The sequence below is a fragment of the Apium graveolens genome, chromosome 6 (assembly GCF_009905375.1).
Source record: "Apium graveolens cultivar Ventura chromosome 6, ASM990537v1, whole genome shotgun sequence".
Taxonomy (NCBI): Eukaryota; Viridiplantae; Streptophyta; class Magnoliopsida; order Apiales; family Apiaceae; genus Apium; species Apium graveolens.
The window spans coordinates 245,717,448-245,733,681 of record NC_133652.1 but is presented as its reverse complement, the minus strand read 5'-3'; the positions used below and the strand labels follow the sequence as shown (position 1 = coordinate 245,733,681).

The window sequence follows — 16,234 nt, the reverse complement described above, 5'->3', positions numbered from 1 at the left end:
AGCTCACAGACACTAGTGATTTGATTAACTCCATATTTCGCCAAGGTGTCCACCTTCATCGTCAAAGCCTTAAGTTGGGCAGCGATAGCAGTTGCTGCATCCAACTCCAGAATTCCTGCTACTTTTCCTTGAGTCAGTGTCCGGGAAGGATTCTGGTACTTATTAGCAGTCATCAGTTCAATAAGTTCATAAGCTTCATCGTAGCTCTTAGCCCACAAGGCTTCCCCTGATGTTGCATCAAGCATGGGTCTAGAAGTAGGACCCAATCCATTGTAGAAACAATTAATAATCATCCAATCAGGCATGCCATGGTGTGGGCACTTTCTAGCATCTCCTTATATCGATCCCAAGCCTCACACAGAGATTCTCCAATTTGTTGAGCAAACTGAGTAAGAGCAATCCTGATTGTGGCATTCTTCGCCATGGGGAAGAATTTAGTGAGAAACTTTTGAGCAAGATCTTCCCAAGTGGTGATAGACCCTGCTGGTAGAGAGTGTAACAACACTTAGCCTTGTCCCTCAGAGAGAATGGGAAGAGACGTAGCTTGATAGCATCTTCAGTCACATCATTGAACTTGAAAGTGTCGCAGATCTTGATGAAATCCCTGATGTGCATGTTGGGGTCTTCAGTTGGAGAACCCCCAAATTGAACTGAGTTCTGTATCATCTGGATCGTGCTTGGCTTGATCTTAAAAGTGTTAGCCCTGATGGCTGGTCTAATGATGCTAGACTGAATGTCATTAATCTTAGGCTTAGAATAGTCCATCAAAACCTTCAGATTTTCTGCTTGATCACCCATATCTACTACAATTGGCTCTTCAACTTTCTTTTCTTCCTCTAACTTCTCTTTATCCTCAAAAACTTCCCTATGAACTACCACAAGTTCTTCCTCAGCTTTATCCAGTGTTCTCTTGCGAGTACGCGAACGCGTATGCATACACCCTCGCTAGAGTACCTGAAACCAGACAAGGAATAAATAAGTAACAATGTCTGAGTCAATGAACTTTAACAACCACTGATGGAGAGCACGTAAACTAATAATTAACAGTGCAGTTCCCCGGCAGCGGCGCCAAAAACTTGTTAGTCGTTAAACACGTGCTAATAATACACGCAAGTATACAAGTTCGCAAGTTGTATAGAATCTTTTCTAGTTCATTCCCACAGAGACTGTATTGGTTAACTATTTAATTTATGCACCTAAGTAACAATGTATGGTTATTATCCAATGCTAAGACGAATATCAAATTGAGATTGTTTATAACTAAGAATTAACTAATAATTATAACTACGAGAATAAGATTGACTGAATTAATATAAATGACAAACATGGGATTTTAACTTCATTAAATACTTTATTCAATAGCCTTATTATTCTTATCCTTAGCATGCAATGGTGATGATGCTAATCATATAACAAGAAACTGATAAACGCCAACTTTCGTTGCACGAGTACCATTGTACCAGACATCCACAAAAGAGATAGAAGCTGAATAGGCACCAATTATATTGAGAACCTATATGTCTATAGAATTTGACAACATAACGGTTTAAGCATAAGTTATCTATCTTGATTACACAGGGCAAGTAAGATGGTTAAAATTACCTACGAATCATGCATGACAAATACATGAACCTATGCTAGCATGGCAAGTTCTAAATCCTTAAATTCACTTTCGCTTCATTAAGAATTAACACACTATCTTATAAGTTCACGACACTCATAAGACGAACACGCACAACCAATACTAGGATATCATACAATCACCACATACTAAGGCATCAAACAATTTAACTAAAGAAATCCATAAATAAATCCGCTAGAACCCCACGATAACGATTAGCCCATAATCGGACTCATCATCAACGTGGGTTCCGATGAAACATGATATAGCAAACGTAGTCTTTATACGAATAAATTAACCAAATACAAACAAGAGTATAGGTTCAGCAAAACAAGAAACAAGCATCCAAATTACAATTCGAAACAAAGATTCACAAAAAATAAACTAGATCGTCTTCGCCTTTGTTGAATTGTGCTAAAGGTCTCTTATTGTCTTCTCCTTGCGCTTTGGTCCATCTCTTTATTAAAACGACCTAATATGAATATATATAGCAGCCCTCAACAATCTGGAAACCTTCCCTTTTAGAATTGTATTAGAAACAGGATTCTTGAAATCGACATCAGCGCGGGCGCGCTGTATTTCTGGAACCCTGGCGCGGCCGAGCGCTATCACAGTGCGGGCGCGCCGTCCTTCTGGGAAAAACTCAGATTTCTTCTTAAATCTTGCTGCTTCGAGACGGCTTTCCAAGAGCTTTTATTCCAATACCACCTGGACACCAAATTAGCACCAAAACAATGCTAATTCACCTGATTACCTGAATAATGCCTGAAATGCAAAAACACTGGAAAACACATTAAAATACTTAACAACTTGAGTACAAATGCATCAATTCAAAACTTATTAGAGCATAAATAAGTGTCATAAATGCCACTCAACATGAAGCGAATGATTCCAACTGGATTTTGGGGCCTATTGATGATAGCACAAGTGCCAAGAAGTTCCTCTTCGAAATTGAGCAATATTTTTCTAAGAATGAGAAAGCGGAAACGAGTAATCTTCTGTCAAAACTCGTGACCATGAAGTATACAGGAAAGGGGAACACAAGGGAGTACATCACCGGGATGTTTAATCTTGTTGGAAAACTCAAGGAACTCAAGTTAGAACTTTCGGATGAGTTACTTATTCACTTGGTTCTTATTTCTCTGCCTCCTCAGTTTGGACACTTTGTGGTGAGATATAATACTCAAAAGGAAAAATGGACTCTTAATGAGCTCATTTCACACTGTGTGCAAGAGGAAGAGAGGGTTTTGCGAGAGAAGACTGAGAGTGCTCACTTGGCATCAAACTCCCATGATAAGAAAAGAAAGAGAGGTAAGGATATTGCAAGTGAAAAACCTAAACATCAGTTGCAAGATAAGCAGAATAAGGGAACAACCTGCTAGTTTTGTAAGAAGGTTGGACACATGAAGAAAGAGTGTTCCAAATATGTTGTTTGGCGTGTGAAGAAGGGTAAGACTTCTGGTTTTGTTTGTTCTGAAGTTAATTTGGCTTTTGTACCTAAGGATACTTGGTGGGTAGATTTTAGTGCTACTATTCACATTAGTGTATCAATGCAGGGTCGCCTATGGAGCCAACCGCCAATTGATGCTGAAAGATTCATCTATGTGGGCGACGACAATAAAGTTTCAGTTGAAGCTGTTGGAACATTTAGATTATTATTAAAAACTGGTGTCTATTTGGATTTATTTGAGATATTTGTTGCACTGTCTTTTAGACGGAATCTTATTTCTATTTTATGTTTGGACAAATATGGCTACACTTGTTCTTTTGGAAATAATAAAGTGTGTTTCTCTTTAAATTCAAATGTGGTTTCCACCGGTTCTTTGATTGATAATCTTTATATGCTTGATACTGTTGCTTTTAATAATGAAATTTTGCACTCAAGTGGAAGAGGTACAAAGCGTAAGTTAATTGAGAATTATGTTATGTTGTGGCACAAGCGATTAGGTCATATCTCTAGATAGAGAATCAGAGGCTTGTGAATGATAAAATTCTTGATCCTTTAGATTTAAGTGACTTTCAACTATGTTTTGAATGTATTAAGGGAAAACAAACAAACTCGATAAAGTTAGGTGCCAATAGAGCTATAAGTGTCTTGGACCGATATATGTGGACCATTCTCTACGGCCTCTTGGAACGGTCAACGATATTTTATCACGTTCATAGAAAATTACTTTAGGTATGGATACCTATACTTGATACATGGGAAATCACAAGCTCTGGACGTATTTAAAGAGTATAAAGCTGAAGTTGAACTCAGCTAAACAGTAGTATTAATGCTTTCAGATCTGATCGTGGTGGTGAATACCACGGTAGATATGATGGATCAGGTGAGCAACGTCCAGGTGCCTTTGCTAACTTCCTAAAGGAGTGTGGAATTGTCCCTCAGTACACTATTCCATAAAAAACACATATGAATGGTGTTGCTGAGAGGCGAAATTGTACTCTTAAAGATATGGTGAGAAGTATGATAAGTCATTCTTCTTTTCCTTAGTCACTTTAGGGAGATGCACTAAAGACTGCAATTTATATCCTTAACCGAGTTCCAACTAAAGTAGTGGCCGAAACTCCTTACAAACTTTGGACTAAGAAAACACTTAGTATTAAGCATTTACATGTTTGGGATTTTCTAGCTGAGGCAAGCCCGTATAGGCCAAATGAAAAGAAATTGGACTCTAGGACGGTCAGTTGCTATTTTGTTGGGTATCCGGAACGTACTCGCGGATTTAAATTTTATGATCCTGCTACTAGATCCAACTTTGAGACTAATAATGCAATATTTTTTGAGGATGTTGATTTTGGGAGGGAAGATATAGGTAAAAGTATTGTCTTAGAAGAAGATTGTCATGATCCTATTTATGACTCTGCCGAGAGCAATGATCGTATTATGATACCTATCATTGTTCAAGGCCCTCCGGTTCAAGACAACACTGAAATTCCCAATGAGGAACCAATTGAGCAAACTCATCAACCTCATTAATCATAAGAAGTGCCACTAAGGAGATCCACTAGAGAGCGAAAGAGCGCAATTACAGATGATTATGTTGTTTTTCTACAAGAACATGAAGATGGAATTGACATTGGGGAAGATGATCCTATAAATGTTCAACAAGCCATGCAAAGTCCTAACTCTAAAAAGTGGATTGATGCCATGAATGAAGAGATGCAATCTATGAAAGACAATGACGTTTGGGATCTTATCGAGTTGCCTAAAGGCTCAAAACCTATTGGTTGCAAATGGATATTTAAAACCAAAAGGGATTCGAGTGGTAACATCGAAAGATGTAAGGCTCGTCTAGTCGCTAAAGGATTCACTCAAAAGAAAGGTATCGACTACAATGAGACTTTCTCTCCGATTTACATGAAAGACTCATTTAGAATTTTTATGGCACTTATGCCTCATTATGAACTAGAGTTACATCAGATGGACGTAAAGACAACATTTCTCAATAGAAATATTGGCGAAACAATTTATATGGTGCAACCAGAAAACTTTGTCATTGGAGATCCAAAGACTATGACTTGCAAATTAAAGAAGTCCATCTATGGTCTCAGGCAGGCTTCTCGTGAATGGTATCACAAATTTCATCATGTTATCACATCATATGATTTCGAAGTGAACTAGGTGGAATATTGTGTATATCACATGTTCTGTGGAAGCAAATTTATCTTTCTTCTCTTATACGTTGATAACATCTTACTTGCTACTAATGATATAGGCTTATTGCACGATACCAAGAAATTTCTCACTAGTCAATTTGAGATGAAGGACCTTGGTAACGCCTTTTTTGTATTAGGAATTTAGATACATCGAGATCGCTCTCGAGGTATTATTGGATTGTCACAAAAGAGCTATATCGAAAAGATCCTGGAAAGGTATGACATGAAAGATTGTGCACCAATGGATATACCCGTGTTTAAGGGAGACAAATTTAGCCTCAAAATGTGTCCCAAGAATGAACTTGAGATAAGGGAAATGCAAAGGATACCATATGCATCGACAGTGGGAAGCCTAATGTATGCTCAAGTTTGTACTCGTCCTGACATAGCATTCATTGTTGGAATGTTAGGAAGATATTTGAGTAATCCGGGAATGGAGCAATGGGAAGTAATGAAACGAGTCTTACGGTATTTGAAGAAAACAAAAGACTATATGCTCACATACAGGAAATCAGATCATCTAGAAAATATTGGATATTCGGATTCTGACTTTGGAGGATGCAAAGATGAAAGAAAATAACTTCAGGCTATGTTTATCTACCAGTTTATGGACCTATAAAACAGACGCTTATAGCTTCATCCACCATGGCTGCAGAATAAATAGCATGTTTTGTGACATCCAATCAAGCTTTATGGCTGCGAAACTTTGTCACTGGTTTGCGTATCCTTGATGGTGTTAAAAGACCATTAAATATATTTTATGATAATAAATCAGCAGTGGAGTATTCAAACAACAATAGGAGCACTATAGATGCAAAACATATAGATATTAAGTTCCTAGTTGTTAAAGAAAAGATTCAAAGTGGACAGATTTCGATAGAACACATTGATACTAACTCCATGATTGTGAATCCACTCACTAAGGCGTTAACACCTAAGGTTTTTCACGAGCATACTGCTCATATGGATGTTACCTTATGTGATACTTTGGTTTAGTGGGAGTTTGTAATTTGGTGTTTTATGTAATAAATATTGAGTTGTTTATGTTCTGCAGAATACAGTTGATGGAATTTTATTAAATGTCACTCTACTTTTGTTCAATTTTCTTATTCTAGTTTAACATTGAGTTGATAAAATTGGAATTAATCTCGTTAGAGATTGACTAAGGACTAGTTGGAAATATACATTATATAGATCACATTATATGTAATTTACATGCCACTTATCCATGCGTTGATTCATGTCGTTGAATATATTTGTGTGATGACCATTGAAGATTTGCTCAAGTAAAGTTTGTGACGAATGCCGCCAGAATCTCATGCATATATAGTAGACGGGCCGAATTGTTTTGGTAAAATCTAAGGACGATAAATAGCATAAAGTTGCGCACTAAAGTTTTGTATTATTGATTATGGATTCATATGAAGCCTAGGTGGGAGATTGTTATTATTATTTTAATAATAATAATTATTTTATGGGCTACATATAAATATATCAATTATATTAGCTATTTATTATATTGGGTTAAATTAAGTGATCAAATAAGAAACCCAATTAGATTTTAATTTATTGTATGAACCTAATAAGTGGATACCTAATACCAGGCCCAACTAAATTATAATGGGAGATTTAATTAGGTGGTATATAAAAAGGGTTATAGTCCCCAATATATCATGTACACGTAACTGCTTATCTTCTACCCATCAGAGAGAGCTATTGAGAAATCCTAAAGAGTACTTGGTTGAGGAAGACAATAATCAAGAACGTTATACAGATTCGGATACCATCACAATTATGCCTTATGAATTAAGGTACGCTTCCGCCTTCGGTTTTAATCTCGATAATTAGATATGATGATTACGGTAATTATCTCTATTTAGAGAAATATGTGTTTATAAAATTCTTAGATTCTCTCAGAAATCAGTCTAAGCGGAACACTAAACTGTCCGACGAGAGTTTCCCATCAGTACATGTCATATATGCACATGTCAAACAGGTAGCGATAAACCCTCATCAGGTATAATGTGTGTTAGGATTACCCATTAGGTTGAGAATCTCATCAGTTATAATAACCTATACGTGGGGTTCCCACATCGTTTCCATTTATAGTATTAACGGCCATCAATCGGTTACTCAACAAACAAGCAGAGACAGATGTATATGTCACAGATATAAATAATTATAGCTTTAAGATTGTGAAGTAATCTATGATTAATACATACAAGTGAAATAGTGTGTGCAAATAACGGAATATGTATATAACTATGAATAAATGAATTAAATAAAAGAGAGGAATATAAATAGAGAGGATGTTCTCGAGTACAGTCGAAGAAAACTGTCTTCTTAAAGATTTTACGCCTCTCACAATTTGTGTGAGTCGATACCCTTCCAGGATAGAACAAGAAGACAGTGGTGTTGCGATAAACTACACCTTCGGAGAGCCTGAACATACAAGAAACTATCACCGTACGGGACAGATAGGGTTTGCAGTTAGAGACAGATGTATTTGTATTGAGATTAATCAATAATTTGCACCCCTTGCGCACGAAGAAGGAGCAACACCTTACCATACACTATTGTGTTGCGTTAAATAAAATAATAGATTTCATATCAACGTGAAACTCAAGTTTCACAACCAAATTTTTGCCCATGAGAGTATCTTCAATAACGGTTGCCAAGGGATTGCCAAATGTTATTTGGCATGCCAATCTTGTTTGCCAACCTATTGGAGTTGTATGATTGTAAAGAAGTTGTCTGTTAAAATTTTTTAAAACTTGACAATTTCTCAAATTAATTAAAATACATATATAATAAAATAAATATATAAGTGCAAAATGTATAAGTCATTTACAATTAGAGACCACATAAGAAAATTTTAAAGATTACTAATTATTAGAGTAAAAATAAAATATTTATATATATGATGATTTGATAAGGTTGTCAGTTATTTTGACAACCGCTTAGCGAAGATATTCTAAGGAACCAACTTTATATCATCAAATCTTATTCATCCCTTAATCATTTTAATTAATTAAATGTGTCTCTCAAAACTCTCTTTAGGATAAAATACGGGTTAAATATCAAAGTGGTATCTGAAGTAAAAGCGATATATCACTTCCTTTACTAATCTTAACGGGTATCATTTTGATCACTAAAGTCATATAATTATCAAATAGATAACTTTAACAACGCGACGAGAAAGTAAATATTATCTTTTGTTAATATCTACACATTTTTCTTCAATGCTACTGTAATTAAATGAAAAGTTACGAACTCTAGTATTTTAGAAAATATATCTAGATTTTAAAACTTTTATTTTACTATTTATTTTTAATTAATTAAAATTAAATAATTAGAAAATTTAAAATAAATAGTAAATATTTTTTTTATAATATAGATATATTATCTAAAATATTAGAGTTCACAACTTTTCATTTTGTTATAGTATCGTTGAAAAAAATGTGTAAATTTAACTGACGATAATATTACTTTCTCATCGCATTTTTGAAATTATCTATTTGATATTTATACGAATTTAGTGATCAAAATGATATCCCGTTAAAATTAGTGAAGAAATTGATATATGATATTCACTTCGCTGACTAATTTAATATTTAACCTGATAAAATACTCCAAAATTACTTGTTACGGGCACACGACAATCTACGGCTCACAAATAACTTGTCGATGGGACATGAATCCACGTTTTCCAACATTAATTTATGGGCCAAATTGAATGGTTAACCCATATCGTAATCGAGTACTCAACAAGTAACTTCAAATCATGTGGACCTGACGTTTTCTGTATCCAAACAAGTTTTGCATGAAGAATGACTTCGAATTTCTAGTACATTTCTAAATTCATCCACATTCATATTATAATTATAAAATGTAACTAGAAATGCATCCACATAAATATTATAATTCTAAAATATTTTAGATTTTAAATAGAAATTATGCACTCTAATCAACACTCTATGTAATAGGGGTGCACGCGGTTCAGATCGGATCGGTTTTGGGGTAAAAGTCGAACCAAACCGCGAATAGCGGTTTTAAAAAATTGTCATCCACAACCGCAAATGCGGTTGCGGTTAACCGCGTCATTTGCGGTTGCGAATTTGCGGTTATTGCGGATCGATTTGCGGTTTAACCACTTATTTTAAAATAATTAATAATCTGCAAAAATGTAAATTCAGAATATTAATAAATTGAAGTTTAAATTACGTGATAAATTACATTCAAAAATAAAATATAAACTAATGGTCCATGTGGAGTAAGGATATTAAAAACATACAAAAATGGGGAGGCGAGAGAAAAGAAAAAAGAAAAGGATAAAAAAAATTACATGTTGATTACATTTTTCATTTGTTTGGTTATATATCTTATAGTGATTGTAAATCTTATGAACAAAATCTTAACATTAACCTAAGATTAGTTAATAAATGTGTATACTTATTAATTTATATGATATCAACTACATTTTTGGAAATACATTTTATTATAAATATATGTTGCGAGTTGCGATTGCAGTTGCGATTTTGCGATTTTCAAAAATTTAAAACCGCATCCAAACCGCGAATGAGCGGTTTTTAAAATTCAAATCCACAACCAACCCGCATTTCACTATTATCCGCAAATGCGGTTAAGTTGCGAGCGGTTGAGCGGTTGGATGCGGTTGAGCGGTTCGTCTGTAGGTTGAAGTATAAATTTATAGTGCACAATTAATTATATGGGTACTGTAAGCCTGTAGCCCCTTCTTTTGTTTATCCTTTTCCTTCCCTAATCATTTTTGGTATAAACAAACTTTAGCTTCAGTTTCACATGAATGCAGAGCACTAAAGCAGGCCGGTAAAATACTCTCGTGGCATTAAATTAATAATAAATATTAAATAAATACCTCAAAATATGTACTCGATAATTAAAAATTATTTTTATGAAATTCTATACATTTTTCTTAAAACCTATTACAATCAAATTAAAATGTATGAATTCTAGTTTTTTCGATAATATAATGAGATTTTTAAAAATTGATCTACTATTTATTTTTAATTTTTTAGTAATATTTTTTGATTTAAATAAAAAAAATTAGTAGATACATTTTTAAAAATCTCACTATGTCATATAAAATATTAGAAATTCATAATTTTTCATTTGGTTGTAATATAATTTAAGAAAAATATATAACTTCATAAAAATAATTTTAAATTCTCGAACACCTATTTTTAATTATTTGTTTAATATTTATTATGACTTAAATGATTAAACTGATATCTCGTTAAGTTTGATGATGAAATTGATATATGAACTTCAATTTGGTGATCATTTAATATTTAACTCTAATAACATCCATAGCTTCCTTGTCACTGCTCAAATGCCTTCCCCACTTCATAACAGTTGGAGTTGCAAAAGACCGCCATATTTTGGCCATGTGCAAATCTTTTTTATAGTTAAACATACTCACACACTCATGCTCATGTTGTTTTTGACAAGGTTCTGATAGTCGACATCTCATAAAGAAAACGAGTGACATATCCCTGTACTAAGAGGTGTCAGGTCATATGCAAACTTTAGTTCAACGGATAATGAGAAAGGAACCAGAGGTTGTAGTTCTTTATAGTCCAAGCCTTGCAAGTTAAGACTAGCAAATGAATTGAAATCATTAGTGTGATCTTTCACAAATCAAGATATATTGTGTTACCTAATACAACAAATTTTTACACACAAATAGATATCAAACTCGCTACTTATCATAACTGCAACCGAAAAATATAACACCATTTGATTCACGCTAAAATTTAATTAGGTAGGCTTGAAGAAGCTGTATTCAACACCAGTGTCAATGACAACATAAAGACTAGCAGCGACGAGTAATGCACTCAAGCAGATTCCGAAGATACCAAGAAACCAGTTGAGCCACCAGACAGGGCTGTAAACCTTTGGCTTCTTAATCTTAAGCCACATGAAACAGGGGTAGGCCAATGTGACAGGCAATGAAATCCCACCAATTAAACCCGCAAAACTGGCGACAAAGGGCATTGCCACTGCTATGAAGAAGCAAAAGTAACCAAATATAGCTCTGAGAATGGCACGGAGCCACCATGGGCAAGGCTTCTTGAACCTAGTAGTGTAGGTGGACTCTAAATCATCAAACATAGGCATGGCGTATATTTGGAAGGAGCTCAACGCGTTTATGATCACAAATAGACTTATCATCCCTAGAAGCCATCGTGCAGTGTCTTGTCCATGGAACACGTAGAGAGCTGTTAGTATTCCTCCATTTGTTGGTGGAATCTGTGATGCAAATGAATCGAAGCAGTTAGTATATATAAAAACACACACTATGAAGGTTTGCATATGCAAGAAATGCTAGTAATTGTCAAGGAACCGGTCAGTCTAATATCTCAAATATTTTAGAGAAAGGCCCTTAACATGATTTTATATTAATATTCTAACATTAATATGAAATATGTGACATACCAGTTGTCCATAGGCCCAGTATCCACCTATTGCTAAGGGGAACAAACACAATGCTATCAAAGTATATGAAACTCGAACTCCTTTCCACATTGGCACACGCGATGGATGCTTCTCATCCGAGGGCATGGTGGCCTGCAAAATTAATCCATAAAGTATATTTTTAGAATTGCTCAGCTAGACATTGACATGCATTACTGGACACTTTAATCATGAACTAATTAATTGATTAACAACTGATTATATATTTAACAAGTCAATAGTTTCTCCTGATTTGATCATAACTGAAAAAGTAAACTGGTGGCTAATTCTAAATGCACTGAATAAAGAGTATGCGCTTGTATAATCTAAGTCAATATTGTTAAGTCATACAATACAAAGTTGAATCAACATACTTGTATTTTATTATAAGATTCATGTATAGATATATAGTTTGATATTGCCTTGTCATATTGAGTTTCTCAACCTTAGAAGCCTTCGAGATATTCAACCAAGGCGGCGACACGCTAAATAAGTTCAACTTGGCGTCACTAATTTGAATGTTTAAAAGGTTAATCTGTAGTTTCTTCCTTTCTCACTATTTTCTTCAGATAAAGAAAAAAAAGAGGGCTTAAAGTATGATTAGATTTTTACACAGAAGTACTGAAAGACATGGGAATGAAATCATAAACGTTTTATAAACCAGTAGTCAGAAAAAGTTGAAAAATTGGCATAGGATCCACTCTACAAATAGTTAAGTGCTTAAAGACAAGGTTGTTATGATCCTCATGCTTGACATGGATGGCTGGTAGTTGAGGATGCATATACAAATATTAATTTTTTAATCCTGTTTCCATGTAGATATGCACACAGGATGACAAAACAGTAGATTAGAACTATATTGTAAGGGAAGCGTTTCTTGAGATTTAGTTAGACCTGTCAATTTTGTACACGAAATAATTATCAAATCTACTGTTATTAGTTCCAGGAACTTGAGCATGCGGCAAAAATGACATGTAAGGTAATCTATTCAGAAAAATTAATGAACAAAAAGAAACACTTAATCAGTTCTGCATTATACCTGAATTTCAAGAATAAGATTGTGACCCCTGAAGGCAAAAGCAATGATACCAACGGCATTAAGAATCGAGAAGATCTTCTCAATCTGTGAGCCTGTGAGGACAGGGTTGTAAGCGACCCCTGGAATTCTACCTTCGGACACAGACACGGTCCAGATGAAAGTAGAGTATCCGACTGCTGTGATGGCACCAACAAGGGACACACCAGCTATAGAATTCAAATTTGGGAGCTGAGAGAGAATTACAGCGCCACTCGTGAAAACCAAGTACCATTCGACTGGGGTTAATGGCTTGCTTGTACACATTGGACCGCATACTATTTGGTAAAATGTCTTGCATGTCGATCCTCCGATGATAACCAGAGCCACGCATGTACCCATTGATAGGTATCCAATTGGAAATAAGGCTAGTATCTTGCTCATTTTCTCCCCTGCACATTCATTAATCAACAGCTATTATTGTTAACTAATTGATTAATTAATTCAATCATGTACTTATATATGATAATTTGCTAACAAACATTCACTTTCACATATCAAGAAGTAACCAGGACATTAGTTTGACGAATTACCGAAAGTTGCAGCTGCTAATTGCATATATCTGCTATACCGAACACCTTTGTCCAAATCTTCGTGGAGTTCAACCAGTAAGTATAGGGTGTAAAGTTGCCATACGAACGCTATAGTTAAGAGTATGACTCCCCATGCCCTGCAGATATGATGTAAAATTCTTAGATTTAAATATATCGGTGTTTTCATTTTTTCATACTATAACAAGTTTGGTGGCAGTAATAGAAGGAAGGAACTATGAGTAGTATGCATGCATGATGACTTACCAACCAAGGATGGTGAAGGCAATAGGCAGGACAAGGGCCTGGATTCCAATACCAGAACATAGAGTATGAAAGGCCGCATAATACGCGTTTCCATTTCGTGACTCAGTGATAGGGAGCCAGGCGTCTTGCGGGTTGAGTTTTGTTAAGTGAAGTGCTTTCCTTAAAGGGCTTCCTAAAGGAGTCAAGAACCGGGGAGTTATATTCCTGGAAATGAAATTAGGCGTTCTGCTGGGGGTTTTAGCAGTAGGAGTTTTAGATGGAACTGGATGGTCTGGAGTATGGAGGAGCGGGGATCGAGACAGGGACGGAGAATGGAACTGTGAGTGAGGTGCTGATGTTATGTAAGGCGAGGGAGCCATCGACATCTGTCGAGGCGTTATCGGGGCAGAGCTTTGCGGGGTGTGTGCCATAGAATTTGGTCTTGGCGTTATAGGTGCAGAGCTTGCTTCCAAGTCACCATGATCACCCATTTTTACTTGTGCACCAACAATAAATAAAACCAAGCTACTGCAAAATTATCTTTGATTTTCACAACTAAGCTGCGCTTTCTCTGTTTGTATTTTCCTTCCTTTGTTGCTTGCTCTTACAGAGGGAGAGGAAGATCAGAGGATTCAGGAAATGAAGACTCTGCTGCATTGGCTAGTACAAATGTGAAATATATATAGTTGCAATTAACTACTGTTTATGCACATTAGTAATATAAATATTATAATGCATATGGGTTTAGGATGCTGTTCTCATGTACTAGTAATATTACAAGTCAAATATCTAAACTACATACCAAGACTCAGATAGACCGGTGTATGTATGCTGACCAAAAATATTTGTTAGGCAATGCCGCTGAATATGAACAAAGTATATATTAAATTATTTATTAGATATTATATATTATAGATAAAAGACTAATATATTACTTATATATTAGTGACATTTTTTTTATTATAAGTAAGACTAATATATCAAATACCGTTAAAATATATTAAATAATCCGGTTTTGTCATTCATCATTACAATAATTTTTTGATTTATTGATAAAACAATAATCGTGGCCTCCTGATTAATTTCCATTTTCAAAATCCAATATATTGATGATGCGAGATGTAAGGAGAAACTTATTATCAACAATAAATATATATATAAGGAAATATTATTTACAGATTTTTTTTTATTTTCAAAGCAAAAGAGTATAAATAAATTAAATTACTCTCTTATTGGGCTAATATTATTTTTCACCCCTTTTTTATATTATGGAGGATTAAAAAAAATGTTATGAAAATAACAATTTTATGCATATAACATTGACATGTATATATACTTGAATTGAATAATAATAAAAAAACCATGAAACTGTTATTTTTACTTAATACAGTATATATCACGTATACTGTATATACAGGTGGGAAGGGGGTAGCTTAGAAGATTGACAAACATGGCTGCTGGGTGGTTGCAATAATTAATATGTGAGGGAATTATATAAGGAAGCAACCAGCAGCAGCATACCTTCTTAGACTTTCAAGTCTCCACTCGTAGCGGGTTTGTTGCTTTACAAACGATTCATTAAAATTATTTAAATACTACTACTACCGTGTGAGCATTACTTTAACTTTTACTGACTTTGGTCCAAGTCTCTCTCTGCTGTGCTGTTCCCTATATTTTCTTATTTTTATTATTTAACATAAAAGCAACGTGTTGGTGGATCTTCTTTACGTAAATGTACAATGTACTTTTACTGAATTTGTTTTAGCAAGTATGATAGGTTTATCCAAATTTTACATCCATTTGTAAAAATGAGTGACTACATTTCACCATCTTGGTTGAGGTCCTAGTCCAAAATTTAACAAAATTTAACAAATATGACATGATTATGGTATTGAAATATATGACAACATAATTAAGTTACTAAATTATTATCATGTCAAAAGATATAAAACTTAATAATAATTTTTAATATTAAGATAGGAAAAATTATATCGATATATTCAAAATTGCTTGTTACTATCATTTTGAGTATGATTGTGTAATAACTCACATCTTAATATTAAAAATTTATCATTAATTTTTTTCAATTAAAACATAATCATGCTATCATATATTTTCATGCAATACTATTATATATCCTATCATTCTTACTTTATATTACATTTTCGATTGGAATCGAAAATCATCATGCATCGTATGGATATATTTAAAAATTGATGATGAATATAAAAAAGAAAATAATAATGAAAAAGAAGCGTTCCTCAAGTGACCTACCTCAAAACAGCAGTTGAGGTAGGGGCGGCTGGACATGCACGAATTAACGTCCCCACAGATTTGGCACCAACAGTTGAGACAACGGCGGCTAATCCTTAAAATTATAATGTTGAAATGTGCCCGGCTCCATGTATCTTTCCGGATGTTGTTGCTTGTAATTCTTGTTAGAGAATGAATACAACAAAACTAATGATAACGATTGTATACATGATCGTCAGTATATATTCTAATTTTTTATAAAGTTCCTAGATAATTTTTTGCTTATTATTATAAATTATTTGAGCGATTATTTTTTATAATTCTATTAATCATTACCAAATATTTTTGAAAGAT

General features: G+C 34.3%; 1 protein-coding gene and 1 non-coding gene across 2 annotated transcripts; one reads left to right on the top strand and one right to left on the bottom strand.

Moving 5' to 3' along the window:
• The first annotated feature begins 303 nt into the window (after nucleotides 1-303).
• Nucleotides 304-409, top strand: LOC141670069 (small nucleolar RNA R71). Its single transcript, XR_012554318.1, has one exon. It is a non-coding gene; the product is annotated as a small nucleolar RNA R71 (small nucleolar RNA).
• A 10,504-nt stretch (nucleotides 410-10,913) lies between these two features.
• LOC141667600 (lysine histidine transporter-like 8) lies at nucleotides 10,914-14,292 on the bottom strand. The gene is made up of 5 exons (XM_074474149.1): nucleotides 13,649-14,292; nucleotides 13,385-13,521; nucleotides 12,816-13,243; nucleotides 11,759-11,890; nucleotides 10,914-11,572 (listed from the first exon to the last, which is right to left on the bottom strand). The coding sequence occupies exons 1-5, from the start codon at nucleotides 14,116-14,118 to the stop codon at nucleotides 11,081-11,083; spliced, it is 1,659 nt and encodes a 552-aa protein (XP_074330250.1). The 5' UTR covers nucleotides 14,119-14,292; the 3' UTR covers nucleotides 10,914-11,080.
• Nucleotides 14,293-16,234: the final 1,942 nt, after the last annotated feature.